Source organism: Hylobates moloch, unplaced genomic scaffold (genome assembly GCF_009828535.3).
Source record: "Hylobates moloch isolate HMO894 unplaced genomic scaffold, HMol_V3 SCAFFOLD_13, whole genome shotgun sequence".
In the NCBI taxonomy this organism is placed as follows: domain Eukaryota; kingdom Metazoa; phylum Chordata; class Mammalia; order Primates; family Hylobatidae; genus Hylobates; species Hylobates moloch.
In genome coordinates, this window is record NW_026652288.1 from 34,620,976 (window position 1) to 34,644,655 (window position 23,680).

A 23,680-nucleotide genomic window follows, 5' to 3' on the forward strand; every position below is an offset into this window, starting at 1 on the left:
CAAGACTAGTCCAACACAAATCTTCTCCCATTAATCAAAATTTGGTGGAGAAAACAGTGATTTTTACACCCAATTGGAAAGAATGCACAGAGAGAAGCCAGGAAACTTGAGACAAATACATTTTTACCCTTTAGTTGGCTGATTATTTTTCTACATTTCTGCATGTCCAAAATGAGCTTATGGCAGTAAATCAGGTTTTAGTGGTAATACAGGTCATGGGAGAAAGAAAGGAAGTTCAGTTAGCAAAGCTTGTCTTCTGTCAGTGAAACCTTGCAGGTAGCAGCCCTCAGAGAAAAATCAATGCTAAATTTGTTTATCTTTAAGGTATCAGATTCAGTCCATTTTTCCCATATCCAGATAAGGGAAGACATGCTTGCACTAATAATGATTCTCTATGATGTAGATTTTTTCCACAAAAGGCAACTGTGCAGGGCCACTTCTATTTGCAATTTGTCAGAGAAATATATTGTGGATTAAAATATTTTTATTTTCTTCAACAAACAATTGTTTCCAGAGGTGGAGTTGGATGTTCTGCAGTTACAGAATTTTAGCCAATTTAAAGGCCTGCTTCACCATAATTTAGAGCTCCTGTTAAATTTGGATTTGACCAAGTGCAAGGTGTTTTGGACATTAGACAAGGTGAAGAGTTGGTCAAATCCAAAGGAACAATGATAAAAACCAAAAACACAAATAGCAATTGCACTATTTACATACTGTTGAACACTCTAAGCATAAGGAGAGGTTAGAATGAAGTAGTAATAAGCCTTATTCTGCAGCTACCAAATTCTAAAACAAAACCCAAAACCAGCTCCTTAGTTGAGCAGGGACCAAACTGTAGTCTGTTCTCCATTGTCACAGGAGCAGGAAACTCATATTCCTTTTAGGAAGTGAGCAAAGCTCCATGAGGAGAGGAGTTCCATGAAAAAACAAAACTCACATCTCAAACAAAAAATCGGAGAGAGCAGGGATCTCAAGAGAAAGTAGGATCCAATTCTTCGAAAGTCACACGACTGGTCAGAACTAAAGCTCTATAGCTGGTACTGAGAACGAACCAAAGAAGCACTGCAGGTCAAAGGTTCTAAACTGCATTAAGAGGACCCCTTCATAGCTGGCAAAATGTTAACCAAATTGAGTGCCTGATTCAAGTGTCTGAATCAGTTGAGGTTTATGTCTGAATAAATTGAAGTTTATTGGACCAGAGCTTGAGGGCCTATCCTGGAAAAACACAAGTTGTAGAAACCCTGTATGGCTTGTTGTGTCTTTGAGGAGATTTTCAGGAGGCCTGGCATTTATACATCTTCTTAAAGGAGGGAAGGCCGGTAGGAAGAGACAAGTAGGGGGAAGAATATTTGGTCTCATCTTGTCTTTATTCTGTACATAGAAAGAAAAAGCATTATCAGTGTAAAATCTGACAGACTTTAGTTTTAGGAGCCAGACTTAGATTGCACACCTAAAGTTGCAATTGATGTGACCTTGTTTTATGAGAGAATATACATCTTAAGATGAGGATGAAAATGAAGATGAAAAAACCTGCTATGCACTGGGGACCTTTATGTTTGCACCTCATATAATGCTCACAATGACCCTTTAATCAGTTACTATTATCCTTCTATCCCAAAATATCAATGAAACTGTCCCTTATCTCAGAGCCCATTAAAGGTGGAAACAGGACTCAGACTCACGTATTTCTGAATCTAAAACTCATGCTTCCAGCCAAAGAAATTATTGACAGAGTGAGCAGACAACCTAAGAAATGACAGAAAATATTTAGAAACTATGCATTTGACAAAAGTCTGATATCCAGCATCTATACGAAACTTAAATAAACTTAGAAGAAAAAAACATTAAAAAGTGGGCAAAGGACATGGAGAGATACTTTTTAAAAGAAGATATACATGTGGCCAACAGCACATGTAAAAGCTCAATATCACTGATCATTAGAAAAATACAAATCAAAACCAGAAGACACTCTCTCACACCAATCAGAATGGTTATTATCAAAAAATAAAAAGATAACATGCTGGCAAATTTGCAGAGAAAAGGGAATGCTTATACACTGTAGGTGGCAGTGTCAATTAGTTCAACCATTGTGGAAAGCAGTGTGAAAATTCCTCAAACAACTAAAAACAGAACTACCATTTGACCCTGCAATCTCATTGCTGGTTATATACCCAGAGGAATATAAATCATTCTACCATAAAGACACATGCACACAAATTTTCATTGCAGCAGTATTTGCTGTAGAAAAGGCATGGAATCAACCTAAATACCAATCAATGGAACCTGGATTTTTAAAATGTGGTACATATACACCATGGAATATTATGCATCCATAACAAAAGAATGATATATTGTCTATTGCAGGAACATAAATGAAGCTAGAGGATAATATCCTTAGCAAACTAATGCAGGAACTAGAAAACTAAATATTGCATGTATAAGTGGGCACTAAATAATGAGAACACATGGACACGAAGGGAACAACACACACCAGGATCTACTTGAGGGTGGAGGGTGGGAGGCAAAAGAAGAGAAGAAAAAAAAAATTATTGAGTATTAGGCTTAGTACCTAACTGATGAAATAATCTGTACATCAAACCCCCATGACATGGGTTTACCTATATAACAGACCTATACGTGTACCCCTGAAACTGAAATAAGCATGTTTTTTTAAAAAAAACACAATGAATTTCAAACATCAACAATTTAATCTCTAATTCTTCTCCAACCAAAATTTTAAGATTTGTTTTAAAAAGAAAACTTTCAATGAGCAGAATAAATTGGCTTCTTTTTTCTAAAACAATAATAAAATTAAACTCGTATTTCACTCCACACAATTGTACCTACCAGAATTTAAAGAAAGGAAAGTTGGCTGCCTCTAATAGAAATAACCATACAGACATCAATGAAGAGACAGGGTCTCAAATGGGCCTTAGGACAAAAAACAATTAAGGAGGTTGATGTCTGGGTCGGACCGGCAGACCCTGACCCAGTGACAGATGAACAAATATAATCAGAAACAAATATCCAGTGAAAGAGCAGACTGGGCGGCCGAGCCACTCACTGATACCAAGAAAATTCCAGAAAAGAGTTAGCAGCAGTGGCCCCAAACAGCCAGCTAAGTTTGCATTTATTTAGTACAGATTTAAATGACAAACCTCTTGAGTAAACACCACTAGAGGGTAATTGACATTACCAACCTCCCGAGTAGACAGCAATCATGCACCTGCAGATAATCAAAGGTGGTTCTTAAGACCACCTGAATAAACTCTTCTACAATCCTATATATCTACACCCTAAGCTTTTAAGAGAATTCAGCTGCTTTCAGCCAAATCTTTTACTGAAGCTATGCAAATCCCTCGGTCTTCCAAGAAGGTTTGTGACTATTTCCTATAACTATCTTTATAATTTTTCCTCTAAAATCTTTCCCACCACACGGACTGAACTCCCACATCTCCCCCTTTTCTGTTTCTTGTATCAGGCATTGTTGATTGAAGAGCACAGGTGTGTGCAGCAACAGGCCTGTCAGTTGAGACAGTCATTGCTCTTATTCCAGCTTTGCATCCTAGAATGAGCAAATCACATAAGATAAACATAATCAGCAACACTCTTTTCCAATCAAGGAGTGACCTGTAGTGTTAATTGGCACCTGGGCTCACTGTATGTCGTTACTGAGAAATCCTCCTGGGGGTATGTTAATCCTTTCTAGCCAAGCAGTCGCATCCTTTGAGGCTGGGAAGAGAGTGTAAGTCTGCCCAGGTGACAGGGTGAAAGAAAGGCAGATCTAAGATATGAGCCCAATAGATTGTAGCAGGTACAGGTTTCAGACAAAGCAAGAGCATAAAAATGATCAATACCCTACATGAGTTGCAGTGTACAACAGAGAGCATAGCAAGGAACAAATTATCTGGAGTGAATGGTGTCTGTGTCCAGAGCAGGATTCCTTCAGCCTCCTGAGTTGTCTTCTTCAGCATCCCCCAAGTAATGTCTGGGGCTTGTGTTGTCTGTGGAAGTCACATTGTCCGGGGTTGTGGGTCGTGTAGGGTCTTTCATAGGCTGGCTCGAGCTTTTTCTTCTTTCCATCCTTTGATGAGGATGTAGTCTCCAGGCTGGTGCTGGTGTACTGGAAATTCTAGGGGTGGTGCCTGTGCTAAGAGATCTTTTATAGTCTTTGTTAAAAAGCAGGTTAGTGCTTTAAGAAAAACCTGTTGTGCTTTATTTTAATATCCAGTTTACAGAATAACTGGATACTTCTTTAGCCAATATGTTTACACACAGAATTTCTTTTACAATTCACATTTTTAAAACTTGCTTATACCTTCAAAACAAAAATTATACAACATTTCTTGCATAAATTCCTTTTTATATTTTTTACAACTTCACAAGCTTCGACATGCCTTAAGTTTCTGACTTTGTTTTATAACCTTCCTTACTGAAAGGGCATTCTCATATCTATAACTTTATTAATATTTCTTTCTCTTCTTTCTACTTTATCTCTATTCTTTGTCTTACTTTTTGTGTCTCTCTGATCTGTCTCTTCTAGTCTCTCTCTTACTCTTTCTTTCCCTTTATTTCACTATAGAGGAAAAACTGCTTCGAATTGCTTTTTACTTAAAGGAATCCTGATGATACAGGGATCATAACCTAGCAACTGATTGCATCGTCTGTGGCCCAAATACATGACTTTACTTATTAACTGGATATAGGGAGATAGTGTTTTAGTCCTGGTATGTGAGCAAAAATCCCATTCTAGAAAGCACAGTCCCAGGATCATCGGTCCTATTAACCCTGTAGGGGAGTGTTTGGTGGGAAAAATAAACAACTGAACTGAATAGAGCAGGTCTATGCGATGTAGTTGCCTGTGAGAGATGGCTTGTTCTATTTCCTCAATCTCCCTTTTTGCTGCAGGAGCTTAAATATCTGGGAGAATCTAGGGCTGTACTGCCCTTTACGATAGAAAAGAGGTTTGCAACTGATAAGTAGTTATGCCCAAGACGGGGCAAAGTCAGTTTGTATGGCCCAGAAATTTCTGATAATCATTTGAGGTATGTAAGTTGCTAGTATTTAATTTAACCTTTTGAGGTCTTACTGACTGGGAAGTTAGTATGTACCCAAGATATTTCCAAGGAGAAGACATTTTTACTTTTTCAGGTGCTATGATTAAACCTCCTGTTTGTTTGTTTGTTTTTGAAATTGAGTCTTGCTGTCTCCCCAGGCAGGAGTGCAGTGGCATGATCTCCCCTCACTGCAATCTCCACCTCCCCGGTTCAAGGGATTCCCCTCCCTCAGCCTCCCGAGTAGCTGGGACTGCAGGCGCATGCCACTATGCCCGGCTAATGTTTTGCATTTTAGTAAAGACACGGTTTCACCATGTTGGCCAGGATCGTCTTGATCTCCTGACCTCATCATCTGCCGGCCTCGGCCTCCCGAAGTGCTGGGATTACAGCTGTAAGCTACCACGCCCTGCCAACTGTGTATTCTTTATGACAGAGGCATATAAACTTAAAAGTACTGGCTTTCTTGGGGCTGCCAGTAATATATCATCCATAAAATGAATAGTCTTGCTATCAGAAAATTCTTTTCTACTGGGGAGCAAAGCCTGATCTACATGTTACTGACACATGGTAGGACTGTTCAGCATTCCCTGAGGAAGCACAATTTTTTTTTTTTTTTTTGTAAGCACTTCCCAATGAAATCGGCAAGCTGGCCTTTGATTATTAATAGCTGGTAATGTAAACACAATTTTTTTTTTCTGTTCTGTGAGAAGAATAGTATAAAGCAGTCTTTTAAGTCAATAACAATTATAGGCCAATCTTGAGGAATCGCCACAGGGGAAGGGATCCCATAGGCTGTAGATTAGCATTAATAGCACGTAAGTCATGCAAAATTTCCATTTGCCAGACTTTTGGGAATGACGAAATGGGCGAATTCCAAGGGCTGTTAGATGGTTCTATATGGCCGGCTTGTAATCCTTCCTCAACTAATTCATGGGCTCTTTGTAATTTCTCTCCCTTCAGAGGTCACTCTTTTACCCAATTAAGATTTTGAGAGAGCCACATCACGGGTGGCAGAGGAAAAACAGTGGCCATAATTATAATTTAAATTTAACTTCAATTTTAACAGAGAATTATAATTTGGGATGTTCCTTGTATACAAGGAACACATGAGATTTTACCGTGGGCCCCCCGTGGAGCCGGAGGACAGCGGGGCGGGTCCTGGGTGGCGGCCGCACTGTGCTTGCTTAGGCGCCACTTTTTGTCTGTGCCACTTTTTGTCTGCACCATTCCCTCCTCCCACTGCTGCGCGGATGCTGCCGGCCTGGGCGAACCCTGCCAGCTTGGGCGCTGAGAGCTTTTTTGCAGCTGAGGCTTTCCTTTCGCCCGCCGCCCATTTGGCTGCCCGGCTTCGGGTTCTAATGCATTCCTTTTTTTTTTTTTTTTTTTTAATACTTTAAGTTCAAGGGTACATGTGCACAACGTATAGGTTTCTTACATATGTATTCATGTGCCATGTTGGTGTGCTACGCCCATTAATGCCTTTCCTTATCTCTCTATAAACATACACCTGATTACCTTACTGATTTTGTATCACAGGGCAGGCTAAAAGCCCCCCTTCTTTCTAATGCCGCTTGCTTAAGACAGGGCCCCATAGCTGTAGTGTATCCCTGGTCTTTTTTCTTATTTATTGGAGGAGGGGGCTCAGGCAAAACCTCCGTTTCCTCTTCGTTATTTTGGCACGGTGATAGTGGGGCTGAGGGACTCAGGGGTGGTAAAATAGGTGACGGTTCTTCTTTCTTCCCCTTTACAGGCTCTTCTGTGTATAATGGGACCAGAGTCGCCCTCACTAAAGCCCATAGCGTTAAAGGTTACTGGGACCCGTTGCTCTAGAGCACAAGGTCAGGATATCAATGCCATCCTGGCTAACAGGGTGAAATCCTGCCTCTACTAAAAATACAAAAAAAATTAGCCGGGGGTGGTGGCGGACGCCTGTGGTCCCAGCTACTCAGGGGGCTGAGGAAGGAGAATGGCGTGAACCCAGGAGGCAGAGCTGGAAGTGAGCCGAGATCGCGCCGCTGCACTCCAGCCTGGGAGACAGAGGGAGACTCCATCTCAAAAAAAAAAAAAAAAAAAAAAATTCTTCTCACTTAAGCTCTTTGTCTAGTGTACCTTCTTCCGGGAACTATGGGTTAAGTGATACAATTTGCATTAGGTCCCCTAATTGAGCCTGCAAAACCGAGGCTCCAGTGGCTTTAAGCAGCTCTTTGAACACTTTTATATACTGCTTCTGTTGTGCTGATAACTGTTTTTCCATGATCAAACCCTAGCCTGAACAATTCCCTCGAACTTGGAGATCCCAAGCAGGCACAAATGACCTACTGACTTACTGACTTATCGACTTACTGGCTTACCAATGGCACAGTCTTCTTCGTTTTCAAGGGTTCGAGATTCTTTGCAGCTATACCTCAGACCTGGGTACCAACATGCCAGTTCCTCACACAGGGCACCAACTGTCTGGGTCCAACCTGCAGACCCTGACCCAGCAACGGATGAACAAATACATTCAGACACAAATATTCAGCGAAAGAGCAGGCTACGCTGCCCAGTCACTACTCACCAATACAGAGAAGGGTCCGGACCCTTCCGGTAAAGAGTTAGCAGCTGAGGCCCTAATCAGCGAGCGAAGTTTGCATTTATTAAGTACAGATTAAATGACAAAGGTCTTGAGTAAACACCACTAGAAGGTAATTGACATCTTCCACCACCCGAGTAGTTCCCCTAGCATAAGATTAAATGTTGGTTTTAGGACTGCCTGAGTAAACAAGCTATTTAGATAAACTCCTCTACATTCCTATGTATCTACACCCTAAGTTTTTAAGATAATTCAGCTGCCTTCGGCCAAACCTTTTACTGAAGCTATGCAAACCACCCGGCCTTCCAAGGTTTGTGACTATTTCCTATAACTATCTTTAAAATTTTTCTTCTAAAATCTTTCCCACCACCCTGACTGAACTCCCACAGTTGAGAAGACAGGGAAGGGCATTACATAAGCAAGAAAAAATCAGAACAGGTTTGGACATAAGAAAGTAAAATGTTGGTCAGGTCTTTCAACACAAATCAGAAAAAAAGGGAGATTAGGGCTATGCTATGAGGGCACTGAATGACAGCCTACATAATGGGAACTTCATCCTACAGATAAGAGAAGTCACTGGAAAGCTTTGAGGTCACAAACATGACAAACAGCATTTCCAGGAAGATTACTCTGACAGTATTAGGCAAGATAAGTTGGGAAATGGTCTTCAAATTTGGCAACTTAATAGAAATATCTAAAAGATCTGTATTTCTTTTCTTTTAATGTTTAATTTTGAAATAATTTCAGACTTTCAAAAATGTTCCAAAAATAGGCAAAGTCCTCATATGCTTTTCATTCAACTTCCCCAAATATTAACGTTATAGATACGCATCTAATCATCAAAATCAATAAATGATTATTAACACTGTGAAATGAATGCCTGTACAAATCTTATTCAAATCCCCTCTATCTTCTGACTAATATCCTTTTTCTGGACCAGGATCTAATCTAGTATCACATATTGCATTTCATTGTACGGTTCTCTCAGTCTCCTTTAATCTGGGAAAGTTAATCAGGATTTCTTTTGCCTTTAAGACCTTCACATTTTTGAAGAGTATTGGTGACTTCTTTTGTAGAATGACCCTCAGTTTTGACTTTTCTAATATTTTATCATGATTAAACTCAGGTTATACACTTTGTACAAGAATACCACAGGGGTGATGTTGCACCTTCTCCAACCACCATATTAGAATGCCCTAAGATGTCCTTATCTCTGATTACTGGGGATGTTAACTTTGATCACTGGGCTAAAGTTCCTCCACTACAAAATGACCCTTTTCCTTGAAAGCATTTTTAAACAACCAATCCCTGGGCCACACCGCACATCAGCCAAATCAGATACACTTGAGGGATGGTACAGGCATTCATAGGCTTTAAATGCCCTACAAGTGACTCTAATCGGTATCCAGAGTTGGAAACCTGTGGCTTATACAGTGAAGATTAGAATCCTGAAAATCAGCTAGAAGACCATTCCTAAGGCTTCTCTTTAACAAAAAAAAATCTAATTCTATACAAAAGCAAATACATCTGGATTTTGGCATGGACATATGGTAGAGAAATAGAGGAAAATTAGAAATCACATGATGGGGAAGTGATGAGTGAGTAGACTGCAGTCCAATTAAATAAAAAAAAGGCAGAATCAGGTGTGATGACACTTGCTTATAATTCCAGCATTTTGGGAGTGAAAGTGGGCAGATCACTTGAGCCCAGAAGTTTGAGACCAGCCTGGGGTTTCACCAGCCTGGGTGAAACCCCATCACTACAGAAACAAACACAAAAAATTAGCAAGTCATGGTGGTAAGTGCTTGTGATTCCAGCTATTCAGGAGGCTGAGGCAGGAGGATCATTTGAGATCACAAAGTTGAGGTGGGAGTCAATTATGATCTTGCCACTGCACTTCAGCCTGGGTATGAGAGTGAGATCCTCTCTCTTTAAAATAAATAAATAAATAAAAAACAGTAAAAATAATGTTCTAAGGTCAGATCTAGCACAAAAACTGCATCTTATTCTGTGATATTTAGATCCTATAATTAAAAGAGAACATGAGGTGTTTCCATATGAATAGCTGAAAGATTCCATACCTTTTAAACAGCTGCATCATATTCTATTGTGTAGATATAAGGTAACCTGTTTAATTAGCATTGTACTGGTGAAAGTCTAGGTTGTTCCCAATATTTTGCTGTTAATACAGTGAATAACTCGATTAGGTGTCATTTTTTATGACTGTGACTGTGATAAATTTTTTCCAGTAAAGTTTGGGAGGCAAAAATATATATATTTTAAATTTTCACATGCATTAAGAAATTTTACTCTACAAGATGTGAACAAATTTTTATATTCCAAGAAAAGCAGGGGAGGGTAATATCACCTCAGTTGCTCTCACACAAACGTCCTGAGTGACAGGACCTTTAGGGACACAGGCACAGGGCCATATCCCTGGTGCCCACACAGGGCGGGGGCAACTGGATCCTGGGAAGCTACAGGAAAGGTGAGGGTGCCCTCTAGCGGACAGCCTGCTAAGGATCAGAAAGGGGCCAGGGGAGTTGAGAGATTACAGCAGGTCTTAAACTAAGGGCAAGTTCAAGTGGAGGGCATTAAGTTTCAAGGAGCAAGCTGAGGTGAGAATGTGGTAGAGACTGATGGAAGGAGAAGGTAAAAAGCTCCAGGGAAGCTAGGGGAGGCACATCAGGGCTCTCCACTCCTCTTCAGCATTGAACTTTGTAGTAGTCATGCTGGTCGGGCTCTGTGAGCTCTAGAATGTGCAGCACTATCTGGGGACTCTACCCACTCAAGGCCAGCAGGACTCCCCCCCCCCCAGCTCTGACAACCAGCAGTGTCTCCAGACTTTGCCAAATGCTTTTCCAAATGAAAACATTGCCCCTGGCAGAATCATTAATCTACACTAATCTATTAAACAAATCACCACTAAAATCCATCACCTCTTGGTAGAAGAATTACAATTGTGAGAGGGGTAAAATTAAGGTCTTTAATATCTATTGAAATGACTTTTACTTAATCAGCAGTTTGATGTCCCAGAAGGCATGTTTAGAGGTGATGCCACATGGCTGCCTGTACCTCACAGCAGATGGTATGGGTTTTCCAAGGGTCTGTAACCATGTACTGGAAAGATCTGTAACTGCGAATGGGAATGACACCCACTGGGTTACATTAACAAGGGGGATGTAGGGAATTCTGTAGATATTGGCAGAAAAAAATACACAATGTAAATGCAAACCCCATTCTGATTCTCTCACCATCTTAAGGCCATCTTAGCTATCTATGAATGGTAGCATAGGGATTTTTGTATATTTTCAAAATTGTATACTGTTGGATCATTTTTAAAATATGAATAAATCCCAAAATGGACCAAGTAACTGGACACTGCTGGAGTCTCACTTTTGGCCAGGAGAGCTGACAACATCCTGCTCCCCCTTGTCCTGGACACTGTCTGACTCAGGGGCCTAAATGCTCTCTTATTATGGAGGAAGAAGATGTTTTGAACATTCTCACCATTTACCCATCCACCTCTCACACCTGTCGACCTCTCAAACCTCTTGCCCACTCTCGGATTTCATTTGTAACTTACTGAGCTCTATTTCTGTCCCTCACCCATTCCAACATGTGGTGGGTCCAGGTGGTGGCTTCTGCCTATGATTTTGTAAAAAAAAAAAAGACTTTCAAAACTGCTTTCCCTGAAACCTCCTCAAACTGACCTCCACCTGCAGCCCCATGATCATTACCAGCAGCATTTGGACACTTTTTCTGGTAGTCAGATGCTTTCCATCTCTCTTTAGGAAATGTGATTCTCTCCACCCTGCACAAATGTTTCCTGGTAGAAATGAACACAGACATACTGCCTGTGTGTTCCCAAAGAAAATGGTTTCTATAAGAACATATGAAAGCTGCAATTATAGGAAAGACCACATAAAACATACATTATGTAGATGATTCTCACCATTCCTTTAAGAGATACATTGTAAAACGTGACATTAATAATTATTTTAGAAGAATAAAGCATGCATACTGCTTTTTTAAATTAATGTTAACAAAGTGGTTCCTCCCATGTGCCCAGGCTGGGCCTCTGAACAAAATTCTCCATCTTCAGTGGCAATGCCTGAGAGGATGACATGGACTTAGGCCTGATATGCAGCCATTCCTGTCTACCCTGCCCCTGCTGCAGGACAGTACCTGCCCAGGGCCCAAATCTCCTGCTGAAGAGCTGAGAGAGAAAATGAGATACCCAAAGCCTCTCACCTTTTCCCAGTCCACTGCAATGGGTACCAGTGCAGTCCATTTACCCCTGAGAACACCCATCTGCTGGTCTTTGACTTCTGAGAGTCAGATCTCCCTGGCTTCTCTGGGTCCCAGCTGCTTTCAGTCTGCTGAGCCCTGCTCTTTCGCATGGGAGTCACTCCCCTGCCAGGCATGTCCTTCAGTTCTGGCTGACAGGTCAGCCAACCCAGAACCAAGAGAATGAACAAAGATTTCAATATCTAGTATGTCCAGCAGATATGCAAGTTGTACAAAGAAATAAAGAAGTAGAGAGGCACACAGCTCCCCTGACAACATTGTGTCCCAAGGCAATGTCTTCTGTGCCCCTCATTATGGAGCTCACTGTCCTTCACCACATGGGCAAGTGCTTCCACGGTCTCCCGATTCCTCAACAGGAGGCAACACACATTTTAACACAGTAGCTCAGCAAAGGAAGTGGTGATAATTTACCTACTTTGATAAAGTTCCTGAAAAGATCCTTAGACAGCAAAATTTCCTTCAAAAAGAATATCGGAAAGCCTTTCCCAATTGCAAAACATTGACCTCCTTGCTTTTCAAAAAAGTACCCTTGAAATAGCCAAAACAATTTTGCCAAAATAAATTGCAGAACTTGAACTTTCTTATTTGAAATCTCACAAAACATTACAACTATTAAAAACAGAAGCTGCTGGCATAAGAATTCAAATAGACACCTAAGGGATAGAATTGAGAGTCCAGAAATAAACCCTCACCCTTATAGTCAATTGCTCTTGCACAAGGGTGTCAACATAATTCAATGGAGGAACTATCATCCTTTCAAGTAATGGTGCAGAAACAACTAGATAACCACATGCAAAACAATAAACTTAGAGAACTATACTTCCAACCATATCAAACAATTATCTAAAAATGGATCCGTGAGTTAATTATAAGATCTATAACCATAAAAACAACTTGGAAAAAGACACAGGGGTAAAAGTTAACGACCTCAAATGGGCAATGGATTCTCAGGTATGATCCAAAAGCATGAGAAACAAAAAGGAAAAACAGATAAATTGGGCTAAAGATGCAAGCCTTTTGTGCATCAAAGGATATTATCAAGAAAATAAAAAGACCAAATACAGAATGAGACATAATATTTGCAAATCCCATAGACAATGGTTTCATGCCCAGAATATACAAAGAACTGCTATAACTCAATAACAAAAATACAAGCCACCCAATTTATACAAATAGGCAAAGGACTCAAATAGACATTTCTTCAAAGAAGATATGCAAATCATCAAGAGGGACATGAAAAGAAACTCAACATCATTAGTCATTAGGAAAATACAAATTCAAAGCCACAATGAGATACCACATTACACCTACAAATATGGCTACCATTCTTTTAAAATGTTAAATAACAAGTGAAAGCCTTATGTAGAATTTAGAATCGTCATACATTGCTGGTGAGATTATAAAAAGTACAGCCACTAGGAGAAACAGTTTTGCTGTTCCTCAAGAAGCTAATCACAGAATTCTCATTTGAAACAGTATCCATTACTAGGTATATACCCAAAGAATTAAATCTAGGGACTCAAACAGGTACTTGCATGGGAATGCTGATTGCAGTATTATTCACAAAAGATAAAATATGAAAACAATCCAAGTGCTCATCAACACATGAATAAATAAATATGGTGACACATACAACAGAATGTTAATCTGCCATAAAGAGGAATGAAGCCCTGACACCCACTGGAACATGCACGGACTTTGGAAACATTATGCTAAGTGAAATATGTCAGAAACAAAATAACATAATTGTATAATTCCATTTATATGAAACATCAAGAATAGGCAAATTCATAGAGACAGAGTAGAGATGAGCAAGGTCTAGGGTGGAACATACAGGGAGTTATTTTTTAAAAGATACAAAGTTTTGGTTTAAAATGATAAAACTTTTCTAAGAAAAATAGCGGTGATGGTAATGTAACACTGTGTATGTGGTTAATTTCACTTGATGGTGCATTTTAAAGTGGTTAAAATAGCACATTATTCGCAGAACTGTGAAAAATAGATTTCTATTATTTAATTCACCCAGGCTAACTTGTCTGTTATGGCAGCTGAATCCCATGAATACATCATCTGACCCACTGTTTTCAATGAAACGCATCAGTGTTTCAATCAACTTAGCTGGAAGCTCCTGTCCCCAGTAGAACCAGAGGCCCCAAAACGAGAGCTCCAGCAGGGGCTCAGCCACCACAGGTCCCATAGGGCAGCCTCAATGCCAGGCCCTGGATGGCATGTGAGGCTATAATGATACAACCACAACGCGAAAGTGTAAGTATTTTTACTACTTACAGACACTGGGGAGCACTCGGCACACCTGGAGACCACAGACACAGAGGTCAGTGAGCCCTGGCAGGGAGGAGAGAAGAGACCGGTAAGCCAATGGCTTTATTAAGTCCAGGGTGTTATCTGACAAGTTTCCAGTAGGGAGCTTTAATGGATGTGTTTAAAGCAACCAGCAAACACTGGGACCAGGAACTCACGCTGTGACTGAGAGGTGGTCACTATAAATGTGAGGGCGAATGTCAGAACGATCAGTTTAAAGAAAGCAGCTAGAGAGAGGGGAGCCCAGCACACCAAGCAGGAGAGATGCCTCTAAGATTTTATCTCCGGCCACTAACTGGAGCCATTTGAACCAGATACAGTATTGAAAACTGCCAAGGTGACCAAGCCCTGCCTCTGATTTGAGGCAAATAAACTTACACCATAAAAAATGAATGCCAAGGCAACATGACACTATGAGCATCATGACATCCAGGGACACCAGCAGGGTGTGGGACTGTGCCCTAGAGTCAGAATCCTGGGTTCTGGTCCCTGGGAGTGAGAAAATGAAAATGACTTGTCCCTGCCCCCCGACACTGATCTTCCCACGCTGCTGCTCCCTCTTCTGCTCCCAAACCCATGTGCAGTGCTCAGCCCCAGGCGTCACTGCCCCCAGGGTATACACAGTGCCGCCTACTGCACACAAACACAAACTCACAGAAGGTGACAAAAATCTGGGTTTGGGACATCTGATTGTGAAAGAGGGAGAACAGTGAATGTAGAGCCACAGAGAAGGGGACTCACAGGGCTGGAAGGTGATGGAGCTGTAACATAACATATGTGTGACCTCGTGTGAAGTGTACAGATCCATGTGGAATAAAACATACAGCCTGGCCTGGGATTGCTGCCGTTCACACTTCCCTCCCTGTCCACAAGAGGGCGACACAGTCCCTACAAGTCTGGAGCCTTCCCAGGGGATGCCAGCCTCCCTCAGGGGAACCCACATCCCAGCAGGGTCCACCCTCACCAAGGTCACTTTGGCCGAAGTCCTCAGCGCCCTCCGTGCTCCCCACACGGACTCTGTCAGCTCCTCCCTAACCCGGCGGCCGCCAACCTAACACCACTCCCTCTGCCCGTAGCTCCTGCCCCACACACCTGCTCCTTCCCTGGGCCCAGCTAAAGGCATCTCCCAGGACAGCACTGGTGCACACGACGCCACACTGGGCACTTTCCCCTCGTGACCTCCTTCCATCCTCATCAACTCTTTCTGTCACTGCTCCCTAAATGCCCGCCCCTGCTCCATCTGTCCTGTTCTCTGGGGCATCCCAGGCCAAGTCTAGCGCTGACACAGAACAGCGGCTGCCTGAGGGCCCACAGCCTCCCCGGAAATCATCAAGGCACCCTGTGACCTGCCTGCCCGCTGCACCCCGGGGGGCTCGGAGCGCGTGTGATGCTCACACACAGGCACCATCCGGGATGTGGCCACCTACCCCCAGCTGTCCCTGGGGAAGACAGAGCTCTCCTGTGTGCTTGCGGGGAGAAGGGGGGTGTTATTGCTCTTTGCTCCCAAAACGTAACTCCGCCCCCACCCGCCCTCTCAGGTGTGGCTAAATTCCTCCAGACAGGGCAGGCTCTCTGGCCACTGCCTGTTCCTCCTCTACAGACAGCAGCTTGGCCCACGTCAAAACCCTCAGGACAGGCCCTGGGTATGTCAGCATATGGAGCATCGCCAGAGCCCGTTATGGCCACGGAGTAAGTCGGGATGAATCTCTCCAGCTCTGTACCCCTGCTCTGTCCCAGGCCTCTCCTGCGTCTCAATGAGCCATGTCCCCGCGGGGTTCCTGGGTAACTCCCTCACTTCCTCCTACATCCGCACCACCACGGGAAGGTGTGAAGTGACCACAGGACAATCAGCTCGGCAGAGAACAGAGGACTTAAAGATGGTCAGGAAGAACATGAGAAACCCTGAGCTCCACCTCGGACACCAGGTACCCCAGGAGGAGCCACAGAGTGACCGAGAACTGTCCCTTTGACTTTGGGACTCACAGCCCCCACTGAGCAACCAGCACAGGCCTCACCTCCCAAGAGGCATGAGAGATTCACCCTGCACACCTCCACGAAGGACAGTTTCCTCTGGGACATCCAAGTCTTGAATGTCCATCCTTGGAAGCTTCAGCCAAGCTAGACACGATTACAGAAAGGAAGGGTCCCTCTCACCAGGCAACACGCAGCTCACCCGCAGCACAATGGGGCGTCACTGTGACAGGGACCTGGTGCAGCTGCAGCCTCCTGCACTGAAGGGGAGAGCCAGATGCGGATGAAAGAGGGCAAAGGGCGTGAATGTGCACCCCAACTCAGAGCCATGGGGACAGCAGGTGGCTGAGGACCAGGACTGTGCTTACCCAACTTGCAGGGTATGTGTGTGACTCTGTGGGTCTGTGTGTGTCTCTTCTGTGTGTGTGTGTGTGTGTGTGTGTGTGTCTGCACAAAGTGTGTGTTGAGGTTTGGTGAAAGAATCACTGCTGAAAAAGGCAGAGGCCTCCACAATTCCCAGGGATCTGAAACACAGACAAAAGGAAAAACAGAAGGAGGGACCAGGAGGCAGGACTGAGAGAGGAGGGGACAGAGAGGTGTCCTGGGCCTGACCCCGCCCATGAGCCTGAGAAGTGCTCCTGCACCGGGAAGAGGCTCAGCACAGAAGGAGGAAGGACAGCACAGCTGACAGCCGTGCTCAGGAAGCTTCTGGATCCTAGGCTCAACTCCACAGAGGAGAACACACAGGCAACAGAGACCATGGGGCCCCTCTCAGCCCCTCCGTGCACACAGCGCATCACCTGGAAGGGGTTCCTGCTCACAGGTGAGGAGAGAACTTCCTGGGAGATGACAGGAGGAGGAAGCAGAGTCACTGGATGGGGTCTCCTGGAGAGGATGGGGTTCTAAAAAATAAAAGAAGCCAGCACTTTGAGAGGCTGAGGTGGGTGGATCACAAGATCAGGAGTTCAAGATCAGTCTGGCCAACACAGTGAAGCCCAGTCTCTTCTAAAAATACAAAAAATTAACCAGGTATGGTGGTGTGCTCCTGTAATCCTAGCTACTCGGGAGGCTGAGTCAGGAGAATCACTTGAACTCGGGAGGCGGAAGTTGCAGCAAGCCGAGATAGCGCAACTGCACGCCAGCCTGGGCAAAAGTACGAGACTGTGTCTCAAAAAAAAAAAAAGAAAAAGAAAAGAAAAAAAAGGAAAGAAGGCTCTGTTGGAGCCTGGATAACGGAAAATACACCAGAGAGGGACAGGGGTCAAAACAGGAAAGCCCCATTGAACAGGAATTGGTGAGAGGCAGGAAAATCTTAAGTGTTCTGTTTTCCTGATTAATCATCGGGGCCATCACATTTTGAAAAATGATAATAATAACTACATCAGATGACACTTCAAATAAAAATACAAGCAGGGCATGAAACACTGTCCTCAGCAAAAAACCTCAACAATTGGGGAAAAAAAGAAAACACCCAGGGCGTGGACGGCCCTGAGAACTCTCACATCTACAGGAGTCTGCAGCCTGTTCCTTCCACTGCAGTCTGCACTGGGGTGCAACCAAGATCACAAAAGTCCCTGTCCTCACGGAGCTCACGCTGTCATGGGGAGGAAGACACAGATGCAAAGAGATCGAGAATGTGAGGTCAGGTGTTGATAAGAACCCTGGAGGGAGCAGAGCAGGGAAAGGTCATAAAGGGAAGACCCAGGGTCTCTGAAGGAGGTGTCAGGAAAGAAGTCTAAGGATGCTCTGATGTGAGCAGGACCTGAGGGCAGTGTGGAGGGGGCCATGCGGACCCCTGGGGAAGAGGATTCCAAACAGAAAAATGATAACGTCAGAAGTGTTGAAGGAATGGGGGTTAAGCTGCTGACCTTGCCCTAGTAGGACAGTAGGACACACACACATACAAACACAAAAACACATGCCCTTATTGTGCACATGTCTGTGTTTGTGTGTGTGTGTGTGTGTGTCTTCAAGGCTGAGGATTGAAGAGACGGTCTCACGACCCAGTGCCCCACCTTTTCACCCCAATACATAGGTCTCAATATTAACTGATGCTCTCTCTACCTCCTAGCATCACTTTTAAACTTCTGGAACGTGCCCACCACTGCCCAAGTCACTATTGAAGCCCAGCCACCCAAACTTTCCGAGGGGAAGGACGTTCTTCTACTTGTCCACAATTTGCCCCAGAATCTTACTGGCTACACCTGGTACAAAGGGCAAATGACGGACCTCTACCATTACATTACATCATATGTAGTAGACAATGACATAATTATATCTGGGCCTGCATACACTGGACGAGAAACAGTATATTCCAACGCATCCCTGCTGATCCAGAATGTCACGTGGGAGGACACAGGACCCTACACCTTACACATCATAAAGCAAGGTGATGAGACCAGAGGAGCAACTGGACATTTCACCATCACCTTATACCGTGAGTGATTCCACATGATCCCTGGGTGTTGGGGGTCAGGGGTCAGGTCTACTTCACACACACAGGATTTTCAGGCCTGGACTGTGCCTGTGTCCCTCTCTGCATTATGTCTCATGCTGGGGTTTGGGCATTTAGTGCAGGACAGATGCACAGGAGACAAATTTCAACAGATCAGAATTCCTTTCCCACATCCAGACCCTGCAGACACTTGCTGCAGAGGAAGGACAGTCTGATGGGGGGACTCAGCAGCAGGAGATCAGTCTCAGCCAAGCACCTCATGCCCTCTTCATAAATTTCACCCTGAGAAAGACCCTGGAGAACTGAGCAGGGCTTGGCCTCAGGGGCCCCTGAGATACTCTCAGAGAAGCTCAGTCCTAGAAGCCTCAACCCCAGACCCCTGTCCCTAAATCCTTACTCCAGATAAAGCTGAGGAGCCTGTGCCAGGGCTGGGCTGTGGCTTCTTGGGCAGGGCTTACTGGGACCAAGGATTTACCAGCTGTCTGAGGACTGTGTCTCCTGGAGCTGCTCACCAGCCAGGGCTCAGCCCTCAGAGCCTCATCTGGGCAAGGACAGACCTTTCTTCACCTGAGACTCAGAGTGCAGAGGACAGAAAGACAAGCTTTGTAGACCATCAGCAAACTGCCTTGGGAGGCTTAGGACAGTCCTTAGAAAGTCTAATGTCCCCAGAAGAAGAAACAGAAGAGAGAAGATGTACCTGGTAGCAGCCTGTCCACAGGGATCTGACCTAAAGGTGCTTTCTCATGGAAGGAAATGAGTAATAAATGCTGTTTGTGTGAACACCTCCACTGTGCCAAGCATTAGGTCAAGTGACTGTGAATAATTTAAAATTTATTCACAGATAGCATGAAAAGCCACAGTCCACTTGCCATTTAGCTTATTTCATTAAGAGAAAACTGAGGCACAGGAAGGCATAGTCACTGAACCAGAGTCACACAAACAAAAAGGGGAGATCAGGGTCACATGAGGTCTGTCTGCAGCCACAGGCCCATCCTCTCCTCCACCAGAAGTGAGGGCTTACTGGGTTCCAAGGACCCCATAGTCATTTATTGGCTCCAATCCTCTCTTCTTAGGCATCCAAACCTCAGAGGAGTGAGAGCAAATGGTCAGCTGATTAGTCTGTACCCCAGAACTAAATCACCTGCCTCAACCGTCAGAGTCAGTGCAAAAAACTGTCCAGGCCTCCCCCTCAGATCTTCACCCCCATCCCTGAACCTGAAATCCTGTGTTTCCCAAAGTGTCCATGTCACTGTCATGAGAGGATCAAGGAGAGGACCTTGTTTTCTTTCCGCACTCACACCCTGCACTAGCACAGGCCCAGCGAGAGAGACACACTCAGGAGCTCTCACATAACAAATGAAGGAAACGAATGAAGAAATGAATGACCCAAAACCTCTTTAGAGACGGGATCTTGGATGCAGAATCCTAGGAGGTTCTAGCCACACCTGTCCCTTGTCCTTCAGAGGCTGACACCCATGTTTCATCCCCCCACTAACTCTTGCCCCTAAAGCCACCCCACCCCATGTAACTCTGAAGCTCTTTAGCCACCAGAGGGTTCTCAGGGCTCCTTGGTCCTGGACTGTGGAACTGGGGGTAACTGATCCCTGGGGTCTCTGAAGTCAGTGTAGCCCTCACTGCTCACTGCCATGGTGTCTCTGCCTCTCTCTGCTTCTCCGTGTCCCTCATCTTCCTCCCACTTCATTCTGACTGGCAAGCCCTGTCCTGCACAGCTTCTTCCTCCACCCCTAGGCCTTCCCCAGACACTCCCTCTAACAAGGCTGGCTGTTCTGTTCCCTTCCCGCTAACACGGTGGCTTGGCCCAACTCCCAGGAAATAGGAAAGGTGCAGAAATCACTGGAGTTGCCACTCCTGCCAGGCTTCATCTCAAGCCAATGTCCCCAGGTCACTAAGAGAATGACCTTCCACTGTTTTCCCATCCAGGGCTCTTTCCCTTTGTGAGGCTGACCTGTGGACAAGACCATGGGACAGGGATAGGCAGTTCCTCCATCCACTCTTAGAATTGCCAGACAAGTTCTTCTGGCCTCCTGCACACACAAAAAAAATTTATTGAAATGGTGATTTGTAGTAAAGAAAGATTTTAACGAATCCAAGTCTGCCAAACAGGAGGACGGTGGTTAATTATTCCTCAAATCAACCTCCCCGGTGGATCAGGGGTTAGAGAATTTCAAGGATAGTTTCAGGGGCACAGGACTAAAAAATGAGTACTGCTGACTGTTTGGTGATGGAATCATGCGGGCGGAGGGAAATGATCTGTTTGTGCTTGAATCCGCCTCTAGGTAGGGACCACATGACTGGCTGAGCCATTAGTCATAAGTATGGATGAGGTCAGCCGGTTGCCAGAATGCAAAAGAATGAGAAACATCTCAAAAGACCAATCTCACGTTCTACAATAGTGATGTTATCTATAGCAGCAATTAGTTACAAATTTTGAAACCTCTGGCCAAATGACATTTGAGCAGTCAGGGATTATAAAAACTGTGCCTACATTTTAGCACAATTCAGTTCTCTCCTATCATCTTAATCTCATGGTCTTTCACTAGTTTTACAAAGGCAGTCCCTGGGCAAAGTAAGGGTGTTAGTTTTATGGAGGAACTATTCTCATTCCTGCTTCAAGGTTAAACCATAAACTAAATTTCTCCCAAGGTTAGCCTGGCCTATGTCCAGGAATGAGTGAGGACAGCCAGCCTGAGACTAGATGCCAGATGGAGTCAGCCATGCTAGTTTGCTGTCACTGTTGTAATCTTTGCACTGACTCACCAGGGTGTCAGAGGCTGGACAGTGCTGCAATCCCCAAAGCCCATGGGCTCATTTCACCCATTTCAATCGTGACTCCATCCTCAGCCTGCCATGGAGCTCACATTCTCTGGTCACTTCCTAGAGACCTCCAGCTTCCTTTCAGGCATATAACAAGTTTGAAATTGGTCACTCAGTTCTAACACTAAATAAAAAGCTGAAGAAACTCAAAAGTCAACAACTCGCTAAAATCTCTCAGAGATGGTTGGGAACAGTGGCTCACACCTATAATCCCAGCACTTTGGGAGGCCGAGGCGGGCACAAGGTCAGGAGATAGAGACCATTCTGGCTAACATGGTGAAACCCCGTCTCTACTAAAAATACAGAAAATTAGCCAGGTGCGGTGGCGGGTGCCTGTAGTCCCAGCTACTTGGGAGGCTGAGGCAGGAGAATGGCGTGAGCCCAGGGGTTGGATCTTGCAGTGAGCTGAGATCATGTCACTGCAATCCAGCCTGGGCGACAGAGTGAGACTCTGTCTCAGAAAAAAAAAATGCTGTTAGAGAAATGAAGAATGCTTTTGATGCTTACTGGTAGACTGCACACAGCTGAGGAAAGAATCCCTAGCTTGAGGATGTGTCAATAGAAACTTCCAAAACTGAAACAGGAAAGTTCAAAAAGAGTGGGGAAAAAAAAGTGGAACAACATATTCAACTTCATATTTAATATTTTGTTTTGACAATAGCAATTTTTAAATTTTGTAGTTGTGGGAAAACTACAAAGGCTGTAACATACACGTAATGGGAATACTGGTGGTTTTGGGGACCAGTTGGAGGTGGCCAGGTGGGCGCTATCTGATGGTTTTACTGCCTGTGCCACATACAACTGTTTCCTCATGATGATACCATTTTCATACATTGGAGTTCTTCATGTGGGGAGACACACGAGCCATTGGCATCTCACTTAGACTCTTCCTAATTCACACAAACTTACACTCTAGTGGTGTTTCCTGAGCTTAAGAAAAAATGAAGAAAGCATTTCACATACCAGTTTTGGGGTCCTCCCCATTTCTCCTAACTCTGCAGAGAAATTAGAAGCAGGGAGTTCTTTCTATATTTACTAACACACATCGCTTCTTTTAATTTGGCATCATTCCTCCCTTTATGTAATTGATGCACTGACCAGTTCTGTCCTTTAACAGGACTCTCTCTACTTAAGGGGTTGCTAATTTCAAATCACCTTTGGCATCTTTCTTTAAGCATAATGTGATCCTGCTGGAATTCATGGCACACCTAAACCTTATTTTGGTCTCAAGAGAAATATTACTACCAGCAATTGATCTTAGATGTTCGCACCATCAGTAAAAATTTCCACTTATGAAAACATTTTCATGTTTCCTCCAAATGTATTTTTTGTTACTGGAGTCAGAACACAACATGAGATCTAAACTCCTGACACCTTTTTATGGAAAAGTTCCAGTATTACAAATTGAACATCCCAAATTCAGAAATCCAAAATCTGAAATGCTCCCAAACTCAACACTTCTGAGCACAGATGTGATGCCAAAAAGAAGTGCTCACTGGCGCATTTTGGATTATAAATTTTTCAGATTTGGGATGCTAAACCAGTACGTATACTGCAAATATTCCAAAATAAAAAAATGAGAAATCCAAAACACATTGTTTGAAGCTTTCTGCATAAGGAGCACTTTATCTGTATGAACTACAGGCATGAGGCTGTACAGGAGATCTCTAGAACCTCCTCATCCTGCATAACTGAAACCACACACGCACGGAACAATGCCCTACTCCCCTGATCCCAGCTACTGGAAACTACTATTCTACTCTCTGATTCACTCTGGAATCCACTGATATGAGGTGCATAGAGTAGTCAAACTCAGAATCAGAGAGTAGAATGTCTAATGAGAGAAGGTATCTGCAAGACTTCTTCCCAAATATTGGTCTAATATCCACCAAACACATATGGTCCATGAGGGCCAGACTTCCATCATCAGTTCATGTTCGCCCTTTCCACCACTCAGTTCTGCATTTGCAAACATCCACATGTATTTCTAGAAAGACCCACATGGTCCTCACCTGCCCTCTACAGGGGGAAGGGAGCACATTGGACCCTGAACAGGGAACATGGTCTTGGTCCAAAGCTATCAGCTCTTGCCTGTCCCCTTCACTCTTTGTAGGTCATTCCTTGGACTCTCCTATATCTTCAGAGGTCACTGGCTCAAGT

At 44.0% G+C, this 23,680-nt stretch overlaps 2 protein-coding genes across 2 annotated transcripts in view; one reads left to right on the forward strand and one right to left on the reverse strand.

The window, feature by feature from the left end:
- Nucleotides 1–23,680, reverse strand: part of LOC116480610 (carcinoembryonic antigen-related cell adhesion molecule 1-like) — a 1,172,951-nt gene that overhangs the window by 3,210 nt on the left and 1,146,061 nt on the right.
- Nucleotides 16,990–23,680, forward strand: part of LOC116480623 (pregnancy-specific beta-1-glycoprotein 5-like) — a 10,275-nt gene continuing 3,584 nt past the window's right edge. Inside the window, exons 1-2 of the mRNA XM_032753199.2 lie at nucleotides 16,990–17,053; nucleotides 18,302–18,667. Of these exons, the coding sequence (XP_032609090.2) occupies nucleotides 16,990–17,053; nucleotides 18,302–18,667 (430 nt within the window). The remainder of the gene's footprint in view (nucleotides 17,054–18,301; nucleotides 18,668–23,680) is intronic.